This window comes from Oncorhynchus tshawytscha, linkage group LG30, assembly GCF_018296145.1.
Source record: "Oncorhynchus tshawytscha isolate Ot180627B linkage group LG30, Otsh_v2.0, whole genome shotgun sequence".
Classification (NCBI taxonomy): domain Eukaryota; kingdom Metazoa; phylum Chordata; class Actinopteri; order Salmoniformes; family Salmonidae; genus Oncorhynchus; species Oncorhynchus tshawytscha.
The window spans coordinates 32,537,437-32,557,436 of record NC_056458.1 but is presented as its reverse complement, the minus strand read 5'-3'; the positions used below and the strand labels follow the sequence as shown (position 1 = coordinate 32,557,436).

The window sequence follows — 20,000 nt, the reverse complement described above, 5'->3', positions numbered from 1 at the left end:
TAGGCATATGAAATGCGTCACTACTTCACAGGAGAGCAGTTTGAACATACATTTACTTTTTATCAAAATGTGTTTTTTGGCAGAAATGCCTTCTGGAACATGTGAACTTTCATGTGCCTTAATAACATACTTGTATTCCATCTGTAAATACAAATAAAATAGTTAAATTACCAGCCTCGTTGGTTTAGCCACGGAAAAAGACAGGAACCTTCCCACTAGCCATGATTGGCTGAGATAATGGATGGGCTGGACATGCCGAGAGATGAGTTCTGATGGGTCTGCCATGTAGCTCTCTTCTGTCTATAACATGAGCTGGTCAGTATGTGTAGGTAATCCTTTCTAACGCTGCTTTTTGGAAGGATATAAATTAGTAGAACTGCAAAAGTGTTGCTCTCCACTTTCTGGAGGACCGAGTTTTCAGTGGAATTAGAGTATGATAGCTAAGGAGATGGAGTCAACAAGAGAACACACTGAAGGCTGTTGTAATCCGGAGACAGGTGTTTTATACATCTTCAAACTAAGGCAACCATGCCGTCTGTGACAGAGGGAGAAGCGTCCATCCATGTATACGGGTAAGATAGTCTAGCTAACTACATTTTCATATATTACACATTTCTAATTTTGTCAGAAGGTCATTTTAATTTCAAGTTAAAGAGCACTGTTAGCTAGCTAGCTAACGTTAGCTGCCTGGCTCGCTAGCTAACGTTACGTTATGCTGCCAAACATACCCTTGTAAAACTGACCATCTCACTGATCCTCGACTTTGGCGATGTCATTTACAAAATAGCCTCCAACACCCTACTCAACAAATTGGATGCAGTCTATCACAGTGCCATCCGTTTTGTTACCAAAGCCCCATATACTACCCACCACTGTGACCTGTACTCTCTCATTTGCTGGCCCTCGCTTCCACTGGCTCCAGGTCATCTACAAGACCCTGCTAGGTAAAGTCCCGCCTTATCTCTGCTCGCTGGTCACCATAGCTGCACCCTCCTGTAGCACGCGTTCCAGCAGGTATATCTCACTTGTCACACCCAAAGCCAATTCTTCCTCTGACCGCCCTCCTTCCAGTTCTTTGCTGCCAATGACTGGAACGAACTACAAAAATCTCTGAAACTGGAAACACTTATCTCCCTCACTAGCTTTAAGCACCAGCTGTCAGAGCAGCTCATAGATCACTGCACCTGTACATAGCCCATATATAAATAGCCCAAACAACTACCTCTTCCCCTGCTGTATTTATTTATTTATTTATTTTGCACCTCAGTATTTCTACTTTGCACACTCATCTACTGTCAAATCTACCATTCCAGTGTTTTAATTGCTATATTGTATTTACTTCGCCACCATGGCCTATTTATTGCCTTTACCTCCCTTATCTCACCTCATTTGCTCAAATTGTATATAGACTTATTTTTCTACTGTATTATTGACTGTATGTTTGTTTTACTCCATGTGTAACTCTGTGTTGTTATATGTGTCGAACTGCTTTGCTTTATCTTGGCCAGGTCGCAGTTGTAAATGAGAACTTGTTCTCAACTAGCCTACCTGGTTCATTTAAATAAAGGTCCAATGCAAATAAAAATAAAAGTACCTTACTGTGATTGTTTCAAATTCAAATTGTTTAAAAAATGCACAATAGCAAAGAGTAAAATCACAAAAAACAATATTACAAGTACACAGCATATAAAGAGAAAGGGAACGTGTTAAATAACTCAGTGGTTGTGTGCCGTGTCCTGATTGACAATATTAGATTGGGGGAAAAACACAAGGTCTCAGCTAGTCCCTGGTGGCGCAGAAGGTCAATAATCTGGTTGCAGATCCACAGGTTCAATCCCACATATTCTTGAACCATTATTTTGAAAAAATTATGTAAAATTGATGCTCATATCCACTATACTAAAAGAGAGTTTATTTCGTCCAGATTCATAAGTCCAGTCAGAAATGAAGAATTTTGACCTGTAAAAAATAAAACATTGTGTAAAATGTACTCTTCAACTTTTTAATAAAACGCACCCAAAATAATTCCTGCTTTGAGACACTTGTCTTATTTTTCATGATCTGAAAAGCGAAAGTGATCTGAGATCAGAACTCATAGTCTTGTATACATTGTAAATATGGGCCCAGAAGTATGCAGTATATGAAGAGGGTGGGTGAAGTCATGGTGAATAACCCAGTTACCAGTATATCCCTATGTTAATTATGTCTAAGAAGGCTAAAAAGGCAGCCGTTATTCCTGGCTGACCATACTGCCATGGCAGTATATGTAAGAGCGCTGAATATGTCAGAGCGCTTACCTGGTGGCGCAGAGCATAAAATACCTGGATTGAGATGAAATGCTGTTCAAATGTCTTATGAATTAAATAATGTGCAGTTTGTCAACATATGTAATGTAAAAATATGTTTGTTTGATTAAATGTGGATGAAATGAAAATGCCATGTGTGCCTATATCACCTTGCAGTGGGTCTACAATGCTATCCTCAAATGCGAATTCCAATCAAATCTGGAGAGAATCATAATGGAGATGTATTCCAATCAAATCTGGAGAGAACCATAATGGAGATGTATTCCAATCAAATCTGGAGAGAACCATAATGGAGATGTATTCCAATCAAATCTGGAGAGAACCATAATCTGCTTTCTTTTGCTTTAAGGAGCTAAATAAAAATGTGCATGCTGCCAATGTTGAGCTAATATTCTGTCAGACTTAAAAAATAAAATGTTCTAAAAGTGATTGAAATGTTCTGAGGACCTCCAAGAAAAATGTATATTGCGTGAACATTAATGGAATATTATGTTGAACCTAAAACAAATGTTCTATGAACGTCATAAAAACGGACTAATTTGGAAATCGTGGAACATTATGCAACAATGTGGGAATGTTCTGTGCAACCTTCATGAGTATCACAAGAACATTATTGCAACATTGAGGGAATGTCCAGTGCGGGTTGGCATGATAGTGTGAAAAGTGTATGAACATTCTATGAATGTCATCACAACTGAGTATATTTTGTGTTTTGGAAACCTATCTCTTATAATGTATTCACACTTTTCCCACGACCTAAATGTTCTGGGAACCATTAAAGAACTCATAATGGCTGTTCTGTAAAAAAAAATTGCAACATCAAATGAATGTTTTGTGCACCCCGATACAAACATTATCTGAATGGCAGCACAACTGGACAGTTTTAGTGTTTTGGGAACCTATCTCATCATATACCTACAATGTTCCCACAACCGAAAGAAACATTATGGAAACCTTTAAAGAACAGATTAAATGTGTTCTGGGAATGTTCTTGCAACATATTTTGAATGTTTTTTGCCCCCTAAAGGAAACATTGTAGAATCATCTGCAGAAGTGGAACGTTTTTGTGTTTGGGAACATATATTTTGTGATTTCCACTCAAAATGTTCTCACCAGACTGTTCCATAACCTAATGAAACATTTTGGGAACATTTAAAGAACAGATTAAATGTGTTCTAGGAACATTTTTGCAACATCAGGTGAATGTTTTATACAAACATTCTATATTCATCAGCACGACTGGACAGTTTTTGTGTCATAAGAACATTTGCCCGAACAAATATTCTGGGAACTTTCACACATCACCAGTCAACACTACATACTATGTCATATGAAATCTATCTTATTAAAAGTAAAATAAAAGTATTCTTCCACTCTGATGTAGTTGCAAAATTCTGGTAATTTCCAGGATCTCCAGAAATCATGGTCGGATGATTCCTGATTTCCTTCTTATTACCTAATTATTCTGGAAATCTTCCAACCAGGATTTCTGGTAATTTTGGTAAAGTTACCGGTGTTGAATACTCCGATGATACTGTTTGCAGGTCCGGTTACAGGGATTAACAGGTAATGTCCAGTTTGACCACTATGGACGCAGGGTCAACTACACCATGGACGTGTTTGAGCTGAAGAACAACGGACCCAGACGGGTAAGAAGACTATTGCTGTGACCGCCTCACCCACCTATGCTGCACCTCACTGCCTCACCCACCTATGCTGCACCTCACTGGCTCACCCACCTATACTGCACCTCACTGGCTCACCCACCTATACTGCACCTCACTGGCTCACCCACCTATGCTGCACCTCACTGGCTCACCCACCTATACTGCACCTCACTGGCTCACCCACCTATGACCTCACTGCACCTCACTGGCTCACCCACCTATGCTGCACCTCACTGGCTCACCCACCTATACTGCACCTCACTGGCTCACCCACCTATGCTGAACCTCACTGGCTCACCCACCTCACTGGCTCACCCACCTATGCTGCACCTCACTGGCTCACCCACCTATACTGCACCTCACTGGCTCACCCACCTATACTGCACCACTGGCTCACCCACCTACTGCACCTCACTGGCTCACCCACCTATGCACCTCACTGCACCCACCTATACTGCACCTCACTGCTCTGCACCTCACTGGCTCACCCACCTATACTGCACCTCACTGGCTCACCCACCTATACTGCACCTCACTGGCTCACCCACCTATACTGCACCTCACTGGCTCACCCACCTATACTGCACCTCACTGGCTCACCCACCCATACCCACCTGCACCTCACTGGCTCACCCACCTATACTGCACCTCACTGGCTCACCCACCTATACTGCACCTCACTGGCTCACCCACCTATACTGCACCTCACTGGCTCACCCACCCACCACCTCACTGCTCACCCACCTATACCACCTCACTGGCTCACCCACCTACTGCACCTATACTGCTGCACCTCACTGGCTCACCCACCTATACTGCACCTCACTGGCTCACCCACCTATGCTGCACCTCACTGGCTCACCCACCTATACTGCACCTCACTGGCTCACCCACCTATACTGCACCTCACTGGCTCACCCACCTATGCTGCACCTCACTGGCTCACCCACCTATACTGCACCTCACTGGCTCACCCACCTATGCTGCACCTCACTGGCTCACCCACTGGCTATACTGCACCTCACTGGCTCACCCACCTATACTGCACCTCACTGGCTCACCCCTACTGCACCTCACTGCTGCACCTCACTGGCTCCCACCCTGCACCTCACTGGCTCACCCACCTATGCACCTCACTGCCACCCACCTATACTGCACCTCACTGGCTCACCCACCTATGCTGCACCTCACTGGCTCACCCACCTATACTGCACCTCACTGGCTCACCCACCTATACTGCACTCACTGGCTCACCCACCTATACTGGCTCACCCACCTATACTGCACCTCACTGGCTCACCCACCTATACTGCACCTCACTGGCTCACCCACCACCTCACTACCCACCTATGCTGCACCTCACTGGCTCACCCACCTATACTCACCCCCACCTATACTGCACCTCACTGCTCACCCACCTCACTGGCTCACCCACCTATACTGCACCTCACTGGCTCACCCACCTATACTGCACCTCACTGGCTCACCCACCTATCTGCACCTCACTGGCTCACCCACCTATACTGCACCTCACTGGCTCACCCACCTATACTGCACCTCACTGGCTCACCCACCTATGCTGCACCTTACTGCCCACACTATTATACTTTAACTCATTCATTTAGAAACATAACTATATGTTTGAATTTATAATCACTAAATTGTATTCTCAATTTCCATCACAGCCCATGCTTTCTAGCTATAACCATAATTGCTATACCATAATACCACTCTACCATAATAACTGAATCATATTAAAACCATAATATGCACGTTTGAGCAATGAATAACTGTATGTTTAAGATCATTCTGTTTGAAATGACAGAGAGCGAACATCATGTCATTATCTGTTTAGCATTGTCTGTGTCTGTAGAATCTGTGTATTGTGTATCAGTGATCTCTATATTCAAGTTGCTGCATGAATAGTATATTCAGGCTTCGGCAATGTGTGTGCGCGCCTGCGCCTATGTGTGTATGTTTAGTGCTGTCTGTGTACTGTATGTGTCGGACACCAGCCAACTATGGTAGGTGAACAGAAAGCAGTGGAGCAGTAGAGACAGAAAGTGATGGAGGGAGGAGAAGAAGAGGGGAGGAGGAGTGTGTTCATCAATCAGCAGGCTGTTTGGGTCTGCTGGCTGGCTGTCAGGACAGGAGGAAGGGGGGCTGGGTACACACACGTGCGAACATACAGACAACTCCATTCATGCACATGCGTGCACACACGCTCACGCATGCACACACTCACACCTCTCCACCGCCCCTCAAAAGCTCGTCAATCATTCCTACACTCAGCAGGGAGAGAGAGGAGCAGTTCACGGCCAGCCCCCCATCACTCCCCCCCCGCACCCGTCTTCTTGATCCATGGCAGACACCACCAATTTATATGGCAGACATTTATATTGACTGCCTTAGCTTGACTCACCTATTATACGACTCATGTACTATCTACTAAACATTTCAACATTGTGTACTTTAATGTACTGTACATGACACATCCAAGCATACTGTACAATTTGTGTGGCTCTTATCCTTTGCTTGTATACACACACATTATCTCAGATACTCTCACAGATCTTCACACCACATAATGAAACAGAAATACTGGAAACTACACACCAGAAATACACTGTACACACTGAACACACACACCCTCTACACACACTGTACACATGCTGAACACACACACCCTCTACACACACTGTACACACGCTGAACACACACACCCTCTACACACACTGCACACACACTGTACAGTCGTGGCCAAACGTTTTGAGAATGACATTTTAATTTTCACAAAGTTTGCTGCTTCAGTGTCTTCAGATATTTTTGTCAGATGTTACTATGGAATACTGAAGTATAATTATAAGCATTTCATACGTTTCAAAGGCTTTTATTGACAATTACATGAAGTTGATGCAAAGAGTCAATATGTGCAGTGTTGACACCTCTTTTTCAAGACCTATGCAATCCACCCTGGCGGAAGTCAATTAACTTCTGGGCCACATCCTGACTGATGGCAGCCCATTCTTGCATAATCAATGCTTGGAGTTTGTCAGAATTTGTGGGTTTTTGTTTGTCCACCCGCCTCTTGAGGATTGACCACAAGTTCTCAATGGGATTAAGGTCTGGGGAGTTTCCTGGACATGGACCCAAAATATCAATGTTTTGTTCCCCGAGCCACTTAGTTATCATTTTTGCCTTATGCTCTCGGAGGATGTGTTGGTACCATTCTTTATTCATGGCTGTGTTCTTAGGCAAAATTGTGAGTGAGCCCACTCCCTTGGCTGAGAAGCAACCCCACACATGAATGATCTCAGGATGCTTTACTGTTGGCATGACACAGGACTGATGGTAGCGCTCACCTTGTCTTCTCCAGACAAGCTTTTTTCCGGATGCCCCAAACAATCGGAAAGGGGATTCATCAGAGAAAATGACTTTACCCCAGTCCTCAGCAGTCCAATCCCTGTATCTTTTGCAGAATATCAGTCTGTCCCTGATGTTTTTCCTGGAGAGAAGTGGCTTCTTTTCTGCCCTTCTTGACACCGGGCCAACCTCCAAAAGTCTTCACCTCAATGTGCGTACAGATGCACTCACACCTGCCTACTGCCATTCATGAGCAAGGTCTGTACTGGTGGTGCCCCGATCCCGCAGCTGAATCAACTTTAAGCGATGGTCCTGGCGCTTGCTGGACTTTCTTGGGTGCCCTGAAGCCTTCTTCAGAACAATTGAACCACTCTCCTTGAAGTTCTTGATGATCCGATAAATGGTTGATTTAGGTGCAATCTTACTGGCAGCAATATCCTTGTCTGTGAAGCCCTTTTTGTGCAAAGCAATGATGACGGCACGTGTTTCCTTGCAGGTAACCATGATTGACAGAGGAAGAACAATGATTCTAAGCACCACCCTCCTTTTGAAGCTTCCAGTCTGCTATTCGAACTCAATCAGCATGACAGAGTGATCTCCAACCTTGCTCTCGTCAACACTCACACCTGTGTTAACGAGAGAATCACTGACATGATGTCAGCTGGTCCTTTTGTGGCAGGGCTGAAATGCAGTGGAAATGTTTTTTGGGAATTCAGTTCATTTGCATGGCAAAGAGGGACTTTGCAATTAATTGCAATTCAATTGATCACTCTTCATAACATTGTGGAGTATATGCAAATTGCCATCATACAAACTGAGGCAGCAGACTGTGAAAATAAATATTTGTGTCATTCTCAAATCATTTGGCCACGACTGTACAAACACACCCTCTACACGCACTGTACGAACACATACACCCTCTACACTCACTGTATGAAAACATACACCCTCTACACTCACTGTATGAACACATACACCCTCTACACACACTGAACACATACACCCTCTGTCTGTCTCCAGATGGGTTACTGGACGGATTCAGACAAGCTGGTTCTGATCCAGAATGAAGCCCTCCTTCCCAATGAAATCCTGGAGAACAGAACTGTTGTAGTCACCACTATCATGGTAAGACACGCTACAACCCTACACACACACACATGCGCATACGTGCACATGCACACAAAGAGACACATAAGCACAAAAGAGACACAGACACACACACCCTCTAGCGCGCTCACGTCTTAATGTTCTCCCGGACAGGGCTTTACTCTACCTTCCTCTGCCTCAGGGCAGACGTTCAGTCACACAAACACAAACATAATCCAAAACACTCACCAACATTGGCACTGCAGATGCATTTGAGACGTTGTTACACTAGGTGTGATGGAGATGTCATTGTAAACATGTCACTGTAAGTGCAGTACCTACCATGACTAGTCTAGTCCCCTTTATAAAATGCATGAGCTGTGCTCTGTATCCCTGCCAGAGACTGCTACACATGCATTTTAAGAGTTAGGTATTTAATGAGGTAACAAAGTCAGATTCTATACTCAAACACACACACGCACACACAGATGCAAATGCACACACACATACAGGCACACACACACACACACACACATAATCACACACACACACACACACACACACACACACACACACACACACACACACACACACACACACACATACACACACACATGCACTCAGACAGAAACTCTCTGGGCTGATGTGTGCTGTGATGTCAGGAGGTTGTGTCCTCCTACGTAACACTCGTTGTTTACTCAGTGGGCCTACTTACTAGGGCTCAGGACCCAAATGATACCTTCCTGTTTGCTTGATATTTGTTTGTTACATTCGGTTTCTCCTTCTTTTTGCACTGATACTGTAACACTCGGTTGCATGTAATGTGAACTATGGGTACTAAATCAGGATTTTCACACTACTGAGCTGAACCGAGCCGAGCCAAACCAAGCTGTGCTGAGCTGGCCTGGTAATGCATTCCTCCTAGATGCTGGAACCGGGCTGACAATGTGAAAAGGAAATATCCGGGGCCAGCACAGTTCGTTCGGGTCGGCATGATAGTGTGAAAAGGGTGAAGATTTACTGTTTTTCTGAAAGTAAAGGTGGTTAGTTAGTTAGAGGAGATGGAGAGAACACGGTAAGAAAAGGCAGAGTGAGTAGAGGAGGGATGGAATTGGGATTGGAGAGTCATACCTCAGCAGAATCCTCCTCTTTTCAGCCCCTGGTGAGGAACCCCATTTTAAGAAACTGAGAAAATGGACACAAGCTGAGCCCAAATGACACATCCCTTATTGGGAGACTGACGGACAGTGTTGGACACAGCCAGAGCCAAAATGAACCCCCTAAAGACACAGACTGATGCAACGGAGAGATGCGTTGTGAATTCTAATGCACACCTAATTAGGAAACTGACCCAAGGGAAGGATCTATCCAGAGCCAAAATGAACCCCTTCAAGAAGACCCAAAATCGACACAATCTGAACAAATTTTTAAGTAAATGAACAAGAATGTGGCGGGGGATTGGAGCCACAATGGACCCTTCATCCTGTCTAAAGACACATTTTTGTTCTTCTAATCAAACATCACATTAACATGGTTGCGCTTAACTGTGCGTGTGCGTGCGTGTGTGTGTGTCTGCACATGTGTGTGTTTGTGTGCAATTGGTCTCAACCAACTCTAGGATATAAATGTTCTTATTACATGAATGTCCATGCCTGGCATATTGCAGGTGATTATAGCTAATACAGTATTTGAAATATGTAGGAATAGATGTTGAGATTTTAACGAAATAACTTAAAAAAGACTGCTCTGAATCTGTCAGTTTCCATTCAATTTTTGTATATAACTGCTTTATAATACACCTTCAAAAGCACTGCCTAAGAAATCATTTTATAGAGCATGATAATATCAGTGTTTAACCATGCCGACTGTGTCGGATAGAGTCTCTAATGTGTGTTTGCGCTTGATAATGTTTGTTTACTGTAATATACACTAATTAAGCTTTTACTTCAGTATTACATTCTGTGGTGACTACAATAAGACAAACAGTAACACAAACTGTTTTGGCAATGCATTGGAGGGAGAGAGAGAGAAAGCTGGCATGTTTTGTGTACATCAAACCAGCAGGGACGACCAACTCGGGAGTTGGCATTCACATGGCGGAGGGGGGGTTTTGTTTGTTGTCCATGCAATGCTTTTGTTTGTGGTTTTTCTGGCTTTCATCAGCTACCATATGGCCAAAGGAATGCTCCAGTGAAAAGAGCCAGGCAGGTAGTGTCTGTTCAGCTGTTTCTCATGGAAATATGCTATTCGTTCTGATAACAAGCCTTCATTTGGGCTCCTGAGTGGCGCGGTGGTCTAAGGCACTGCATCTCAGTGCTAAAGGCGTCACTACAGACACCCTGGTTCGAATCCAGACTGTATCACAACTGGCCGTGATTGGGAGTCTAAAAAGACGGCGCACAGGCCGTCATTGTATAGGCCGTCATTGTAAATACGAATTTGTTCTGAACTACTTGCCTAGTTAAATAAAATAATAATAATTGGACTGGTATAGCAATCATTAATCCACAGCGGTAGCTCTGAATATGGCTAATCTCTAGACTGAAAGCAAACACATTGGACTGGTATAGCAATCATTAATCCACAGCGGTAGCTCTGAATATGGCTAATCTCTAGACTGAAAGCAAACACATTGGACTGGTATAGCAATCATTAATCCACAGCGGTAGCTCTGAATATGGCTAATCTCTAGACTGAAAGCAAACGCATTGGACTGGTATAGCAATCATTAATCCACAGCGGTAGCTCTGAATATGGCTAATCTCTAGACTGAAAGCAAACGCATTGGACTGGTATAGCAATCATTAATCCACAGCGGTAGCTCTGAATATGGCTAATCTCTAGACTGAAAGCAAACGCATTGGACTGTCGCTCACCTGATTCAATGGCTATATTATTCAAAGGGCTTCAGACAAAAAAGCCATTTTTTATTGGTGTTAGTCATATAATGAATATAGTTTATAACAATGGCACTCTGACTGAATATATTTCGGCAGAGCTTGGAACCGCACACCTTTCTAACCCTACAGTATTGAACGTACCATTATGGTCCTGAGGGAAATGTCATGTTTTAACCTTCTCAGAGTGTATGTGGGATAATGTTGCACAAAAACCCTACAAGGGACCTAAGGGGAACATTGCATAAGGTCTTTAGAACAGCTCCTGTTTGCTAGGGGTATGTCAGAATAAGAAAGGGGCCTCCAGTACACATCCAATAAATACCCACTACTACAGCTAGCATACGTCTCCTGTTTCACCATAAGGAATGAGAGATGGCTTTAAGATTGTTCTCATTCATCAAATACCCATTTCCACCTCATATCAAGGACAAGGCAACTGAATGGTGTTTTACCCCAACAGCAGCAGCTGGGGGACTTACTGAGAGCACCTCAACGTTTTCAAATATATTTCTCCACTCATGCTTGAAATGTGCTCAATTTACTGAATGTCATGCAGCCAAGTGAAAAATAAAGGTTTGATTTGTGCCATGATGACTGCGACACATAGATGTTTTGAGAGAGACAGAGAGAGAGATGTAGTATATAGTCAAGACCCATTATTTTGACGTTTATTATTGTACATACTCCTCACCTATCAGAGAGAGAGATGGAGTATGTCGTCAATACCAATCTTTATGAAGTTTATTATTGTACATACTCCTCACCTATCAGAGAGAGAGATGGAGTATGTCGTCAATACCAATCTTTATGAAGTTTATTATTGTACATACTCCTCACCTATCAGAGAGAGAGATGGAGTATGTCGTCAATACCAATCTTTATGAAGTTTATTATTGTACATACTCCTCACCTATCAGACAGACTGTGTATCTGTCAATTCGATTGTCAACTCCAACTCACACACATACACTTACTGGACTCTCTTCCTTCTACTTATGTGTGTGTACGTGCGTGTGTGTGTACGTGCGTGTGTGTGTACGTGCGTGTGTGTGTAACGCTATGTCTAATAGGGTTCATTACCCACTGAGACAAGCCATGATCTTGGACGTGGAGAGTCTGGAAACATTTCAAATCTGCTGCTGACTTTCAGCATTCTTTAAGAGTTCTTTAAGCATTATCAAAGTTTTTTCAATGTCCTTTCTATCTGTCTCTCTCTGTTTTTCTGTCTGTCTCGATCTGTCTCTCTGTCTGTCTGTCTCTCTCTCTCTCTGTCTGTCCCGATCTGTCTCGATCACTCTCTCTGTCTTTCTTTCTGTCCCGATCTGTCTCGATCGCTCTTTCTGTCTACTGTCTGTCTGTCTGTCTCTCTCTGTCTGTCTCGCTTTCTCTGTCTGTCTGTCTCTGTCTTTCTGACTGTCTTTACCTCTGTCTTTCTGACTTTCTTTACCTCTGTCTTTTTGACCGTCTTTACCTCTGTCTTTCTGACTGTCTTTACATCTGTCTTTCTGACTGCCTTTACCTCTGTCTTTCTGACTGTCTTTACCTCTGTCTTTTTGACTGTCTTTACCTCTGTCTTTCTGACTGCCTTTACCTCTGTCTTTCTGACTGTCTTTACCTCTGTCTTTTTGACTGTCTTTACATCTGTCTTTCTGACTGTCTTTACCTCTGTCTTTCTGACTGTCTTTACCTCTGTCTTTCTGACTGTCTTTACATCTGTCTTTCTGACTGTCTTTACCCCTGTCTTTCTGACTGTCTTTACCTCTGTCTTTCTGACTGTCTTTACATCTGTCTTTCTGGTGGTCTTTACCTCTGTCTTTCTGACTGTCTTTACCTCTGTCCTTCTGACTGTCTTTACCTCTGTCTTTTTGACTGTCTTTACCTCTGTCTTTCTGACTGTCTTTACATCTGTCTTTCTGACTGTCTTTACCTCTGTCTTTCTGACTGTCTTTACCTCTGTCTTTCTGACTGTCTTTACATCTGTCTTTCTGGCGGTCTTTACCTCTGTCTTTCTGACTGTCTTTACCTCTGTCTTTCTGACTGTCTTTACATCTGTCTTTCTGACTGTCTTTACCTCTGTCCTTCTGACCTCTGTCTTTCTGACTGTCTTTACCTCTGTCTTTCTGACTGTCTTTACCTCTGTCTTTCTGACTGTCTTTACATCTGTCTTTCTGACTGTCTTTACCTCTGTCTTTCTGACTGTCTTTACCTCTGTCTTTCTGACTGTCTTTACCTCTGTCTTTCTGACTGTCTTTACCTCTGTCTTTCTGACTGTCTTTACATCTGTCTTTCTGACTGTCTTTACATATGTCTTTCTGACTGTCTTTACCTCTGTCTTTCTGACTGTCTTTACCCCTGTCTTTCTGACTGTCTTTACCTCTGTCTTTCTGACTGTCTTTACCTCTGTCTTTCTGACTGTCTTTACCTCTTTCTTTCTGACTGTCTTTACCTCTGTCTTTCTGACTGTCTTTACCTCTGTCTTTCTGACTGTCTTTACCTCTGTCTTTCTGACTATTTTTACCTCTGTCTTTCTGACTGTCTTTACCTCTGTCTTTCTGACTATTTTTACCTCTGTCTTTCTGACTGTCTTTACCTCTGTCTTTCTGACTGTCTTTACATCTGTCTTTCTGACTGTCTTTACCTCTGTCTTTCTGACTGTCTTTACCTCTGTCTTTCTGACTGTCTTTACCTCTGTCTTTCTGACTCTTTACCTCTGTCTTTCTGACTGTCTTTACTCTCTGTCTTTCCCCTGTCTTTCTCTGTCTTTCTGACTGTCTTTACCTCTGTCTTTCTGACTGTCTTTACATCTGTCTTTCTGACTGTCTTTACCTCTGTCTTTCTGACTGTCTTTACCTCTGTCTTTCTGACTGTCTTTACATCTGTCTTTCTGACTGTCTTTACCCTGTCTTTCTGACTGTCTTTACATCTGTCTTTCTGACTGTCTTTACCTCTGTCTTTCTGACTGTCTTTACCTCTGTCTTTCTGACTGTTTAGTTGTTTTAACTGTCTTTTCTGTTTTCTGACTGTCTTTACATCTGTCTTTCTGACTGTCTTTACCTCTTGGTCTTTGACTGTCTTTACCTCTGTCTTTCTGACTGTCTTTACCACTCTGTCTTTGTAGAGTCTTTAAAAACTTCTTTCTGACTGTCTTTACCTCTGTCTTTCTGACTGTCTTTACCTCTGTCTTTCTGGAAGAATTTACCTCTGTCTTTCTGACTGTCTTTACATTGTCTTTCTGACTGTCTTTACCATCAAATGTCTTTCAAGACTGTCTTTACCGCTGTCTTTGGTATGTCTTTACATCTGTCTTCAATGAAAAGTCTTTATAAGATTTTGAGAGGGTCTTTACCTTAATCTTTCTGACTGTCTTTACCCTGTCCCTGATCCGTCTTTACCTCTGTCTTTCTGACTGCTCTGTCTTTCTGACTGTCTTTACCTCTGTCTTTCTGACTGTCTTTTATTCTGTCTTTCTGACATCTTTAACTGTCTCCTGTCACCTACACAAGTCTGTCTAGCTCAAATGAAAGATAAACACCTTGTTCATCTACCCAGCAAACACTTCTTTATCTACCCAGCAAGTCAGATTTCTAAAATGTTTTACGGCGAAAACATAGCACACATTTATATTAGACCACCACCGAAACAAAAGGCAAGCGGCGGCCATTTTGTCCCAGAAAATATAAAATTTAAAAGTAGGATTAAAAAATAAATAATTCACTAACCTTTTGAAAATCTTCATCAGATGACAGTAATATTACATGTTACACAGTACTTTTTTTTTTTCAATAATATGCCATTAATATCCATAAATCTCTGTTTACAATGACGACATTTCAAAAAATGCTACTCAAAATGTCCGGAGAAATTATGATAGCTCCGACAGATAACATCAGATAACAAGCAATAAACATGACTAAATATACATGTTCTACATATAGTTACAAAGATACACTTCTTCTTAATACAACCGCTGTGTTACATTTATTTTTAACGTTACAGAATTCGTTCACTAGTCTATGCTATGAGTCGGCGCTCAGATATTAGCAGTGTCTCCTCTACGTTTGGAGTCCACAGAAACCCAAAATAACCACATAAATATTCCCTTACCTTTGATGTTCTTCGATCAGAAGACGTAGAAGGAGTCATACTTACCCAATACATCGTTTGGTTTCAAGTTGTGCGTCTTTGTATTAGCATATGCTAACAGCTTCAGCTGAAATGCACCCAAAATAACTTCTGCTCCTTCTGGTCCCGCACTCTTGCGCAATCAAACTTCAAAATTACATATTATATGTCGACTAAACTGGTCAAACTAAGTGCAGAATCGAGCAAAATGATGTTTTTATCATGTAAAACAATGATAATCGCAAACAAACGAACCGGCTTCAACTGGTGTCTATTGGAAAAGAACGTTCTCCAAATCGGCCACTCGCGCAATAGAGTGCATGTATGTGAAGTGAACCGGGCATTTTCGCCCGGCAAAGGATGAGGGAGCACGAAATTCAAACAATGAACGTGCCAATTGAAAGCAGACATCGCGCTGAACAAATACATACTGTTCCCAGATCGGTAGCTGCCTGGGAAGGGTGGGGGCGATGACGTCAAAGTTGACCCAACTTTTCTCTTGACAAGAGAGAGTTTGGGAGAAAGGCTGCCCTGAGAGTTCTGCTTTACATACAGACATAATTTAAACGGTTTTAGAAACTTTAGAGTGTTTTCTATTCAATAATTATTATTATATGCATATATTAGCAATTTTGGAAAAAAATATTTTCAGTTTACTATGGGCACGCACTTCCTCCAACGGGGGCAGTATTGAGCCATAAGCTCAAGAGGTTAAGGGAGACACAGACGCCGGTATTTCCGCTTATGAATCCGGCGAAGAAAGTTATGCTTTCTATCGTGCCACCATTTGTTAGAGATGAAGTGTTGGAGCGAGAGTTATCTCGCCATGGTCGAATCGTATCTACAATAAAGAAGGTTCTTTTTGGATGCAAATCTCCGTTGTTGAAACATGTCGTGTCTCATAGGAGACAAGTGCATGTGATTTTAAAAAAGGACGGAGATTAACTGAATTTAGAGTTCAGCTTTAAGATTGATGGATTTGATTATGTCTTCTATGCATCTACTGAATCAATGAAATGCTTTGGCTGTGGAAGAGAGGGGCATTTGGTGCGTAGTTGTCCCGAGAATGAGCGCACTGAGCCTGGTAGTAGCTCTAGTGCGGGTGCAACTAACTCACCACTGCGAAGGGATGAACATGCTAAGGGTGCAGGGGAAGAGAGAAGGTGGGCAGATGTGGTTGGAAAAGTAGGAGAGGAAGGCATTGTGGATACGGGGGCAATTGTGGTAGATCAGAATAAAGAGGGAGGGGAAACACTAGGTGAGATTGCGACTGCCGTCGCTGAGGTGGTGCTGGAAAATGAAATTGGAGGTCAAGAGGAGATTGAAATAATGGAAAAGGAAGCGGATGTTTTCAAAATACCGAGGAGTAAAAGGAAGAATTTAAGGGGTGGTGAAGGGTCTAATTCTAAGAGAAAGGTAGAGAGTGATAAATCAGTTGAAGATGAGCAAGGTGTAGAGATGGTGGAGTTCTCTTCTGGAGAGGATAGCGAGAGTGAGTCATCTGACGCGTCACAACAATATAGTGAGATAAATGGGGTGGAAGGGAGGTATGGGATCGAGAAGATACGTCAATTTCTGAAGTTGACAAAAGGGAAGAAATATATGCAGGATTACAATGTAACTGATTTTTCCCTGACCGTGAATTGTTTATTGAATCAGCAAAGTTTCTGATGTCAAAAATTACAGGGGGAAGTTTGAAAAGCCCTGAAATTGCTAGACTAAAGAAAGTGGTCACGAGAGTGATAAGTGATGTAAATTCTAAAGAAAATGAAAGAGTTCAGTTGCAGTTTTAACTCTGTAAAGAGATGTGGTGGCTGTATCTTCCTCTGTATATTTTTTTCATCCATGAGCAGTTTTAAGATTTCTTCTTTAAACGTAAATGGGGCAAGAGATGTTAAAAAAAGAGCCATGGTGTATGAGTTAATTAGGGGAAAGGGAAGTGACATAAATTTTCTACAAGAAACGCATAGTAATTTGGAAAATGAAGTTATGTGGCAACAGGAGTGGGGGGACAGTGGTGTGTAGTCATAAAAACTCAAAAAGTGGGGGTGTGGTTATCTTGTTCTCAAAAGGGTTTTTGCCTTTGTCATATGAGGTTGAAGAGGTAGTTGAGGGGTTATTAAAAGTTAGAGCAAGGTATGAAAACATCACTATGTGTCTGATAAATGTATATGCCCCAGTGGTGACAGTTGAGAGGGTATGTTTTTTAGAGACATTATCAAATACCATTGAGAAATGTAACAAAGAAGATTATTTCATTATTGCTGGGGATTTTAACTGCACAGTTAGCGATTTAGATAGAAATCACCAAGAACCTCATATAGCCTCAAGGACTTTTTTAAAACGCCTCATTGTAACACATGAACTGTGTGATATTTGGCAGAGTCAACATGGAGGAACAAGGCAGTACACCTGGGCGCATGTGAGAGAAAACATCATCTCTATGGCCAGGTTAGATAGGTTTTATGTTTTTGAGCATCAATCTCAGGTCTGTAAATCAAGTGTGATAACCCCAGTGGGATTTTCTGATCATTGTCAACAGAGGTGGTGTTCATTAACGATGTAAAACCCAAAAGCGCATACTGGCATTTTAATATAACTTTATTGAGTGATGCTCACTTCAGGAACTGTTTCAGTTTTTTCTGGGAGAGGTGGAGGTCTCAAAAGGCCAGTTTTGTATCCCTTCAATTGTGGTGGGATATAGGGAAAATCCAGATTCAACAATTTTGTAATCAATACACGAGGAATGTCACCAAGGATATCACCAGATCAATGAAAGCCCTAGAGATTGAAATAGTGGAACTCATGACGTTGGTTGAGACCACAGGAGATCGAGGCCATACTCAGGCCCTCAAGAGGAGAAAAGCTGCATTGGCAGAGCTGCTGGGTATCAGAGCACAGGGGGCACTGGTGAGAAGTAAGTTTCAGGGAATATCTGAAATGCATGCCTCATCCAAATTTTTCTTTGGTTTAGAGAAAAAGAATGGACAAAGAAAAATGATTCATTGTCTCAAATCAGCTGTTGGACAAGAGCTCACTAGCCCTAGTGAAATTAAAAAGAGGGCAGTAGAGTTCTATGCTGAGGCTCTACAAGTGTGAGTACAAAGAGGATAAAACAGTGACACAGCAGTTCTTTGATGGGCTCCCAAAGGTGGCTGCAGAAGCTCAGGTTGAGCTTGAGCAACCATTGTCTTTGCAAGATTTATACACTGCATTAAAAGGCATGGAAAATGGAAGGGCACCAGGCATTGATGGGCTTCCCGTTGATTTTTTAAAGTCTTTTTGGGCTATGTTGGGAGAGGATTGGTTAGAAGTAGTTAATGATAGTTTAACCGGAGGGTTACTACCAATAAGCTGCAGAAGGGCTGTCCTCACCCTACTGCCCAAAAAGGGTGACCCGAGGGAGGTGAAGAACTGGAGGCCGGTGGCTTTATTGTGCACTGATTATAAGATATTGTCAAAGGCTTTGTCCAACAGGCTGAGGGAGGTGATGGGGCAAATCATACATACGGATCAGTCTTACTGTGTTCCTGGCAGGCAGATAGGGGATAACATTTCTCTGATTTGTGATTTTTTGGACGTCTCTAGGGCTATTGGGTTGGATGCAGGTCTAATTTCAATTGATCAGGAAAAGGCATTTGACCGAGTTGAACATCAATATTTATGGCACACGTTTGAGGCGTTTGGGTTCAGCTCTGGTTTTATTGCCATGATAAAGGTGATATATGGTGACATTGAAAGTGTATTGAAAGTTAACGGTGGTTTGAGTGCTCCTTTTAAAGTGTGTAGAGGTATTAGGCAGGGATGTTCTTTGTCAGGAATGTTGTATGCCATTGCTATAGAGCCACTACTAAATAGCATTAGAAGTCGCATTGCAGGGGTGTGCCTTTCATAGGATATTCCTCCTATTCCTCTCTCAGCCTATGCTGATGATGTAGTTGTGTTAGTGAAAAATCAAGCGGAGGTGGATAGCTTGAGTCTAATGGTTGATCGTTTTAGGGGAATATCCTCTGCAAAGTTAAATTGGGAAAAGAGTTGTGTTTTACGGATTGGAGAATGGACTGGAGGGATCATGGCTTTGCCAGGGGGGCTAGAATGGTGTAAGGGAGGTTTTAAGTATCTTGGAGTGTACCTAGGAGATGAGGGGACTATGGAGAAAAAAATGGAGTGGGGTGGTTGAAATGGTGGAAGGGAGGATGAGGAGATGGCGTTGGTTACTATCTCATATGTCATATAGCGGGCGCACTATTATAGTTAACAATGTGATTGCCTCTGCACTGTGGCGTCGGTTGTCAGTTTTAGAACCACCATCTGGCCTTCTGGCTAAGATACAGGCAATTATTGTGGATTTCTTTTGGGATAAATATCACTGGGTTCCACAAAGTGTTTTGTATTTGTCAAAAGAGGAGGGGGGACAAGGTCTTGTACATCTTGCTAGTAGGGCTGCTGCTTTCCGGTTTCAGTATATTCAAAGGTTGCTTTATGGACCGGAAAATGTGGTGTGGAGAGGGGTGGCAGATCTTATATTACAGCGGGTTGGAGGATTAGGTTTAAAG

The 20,000-nt window shown here is 42.5% G+C and overlaps 1 protein-coding gene across 4 annotated transcripts in view; it reads left to right on the top strand.

Annotated features, from left to right (window-relative positions):
• gria4b (glutamate receptor, ionotropic, AMPA 4b) overlaps positions 1-20,000 on the top strand; it is a 175,648-nt gene that overhangs the window by 123,601 nt on the left and 32,047 nt on the right. For all 4 annotated transcript variants that reach the window (XM_042309512.1, XM_042309511.1, XM_042309514.1 and 1 more), the window contains exons 8-9: positions 3,851-3,955; positions 8,357-8,461. In XM_042309512.1, the coding sequence (XP_042165446.1) occupies positions 3,851-3,955; positions 8,357-8,461 (210 nt within the window). The remainder of the gene's footprint in view (positions 1-3,850; positions 3,956-8,356; positions 8,462-20,000) is intronic.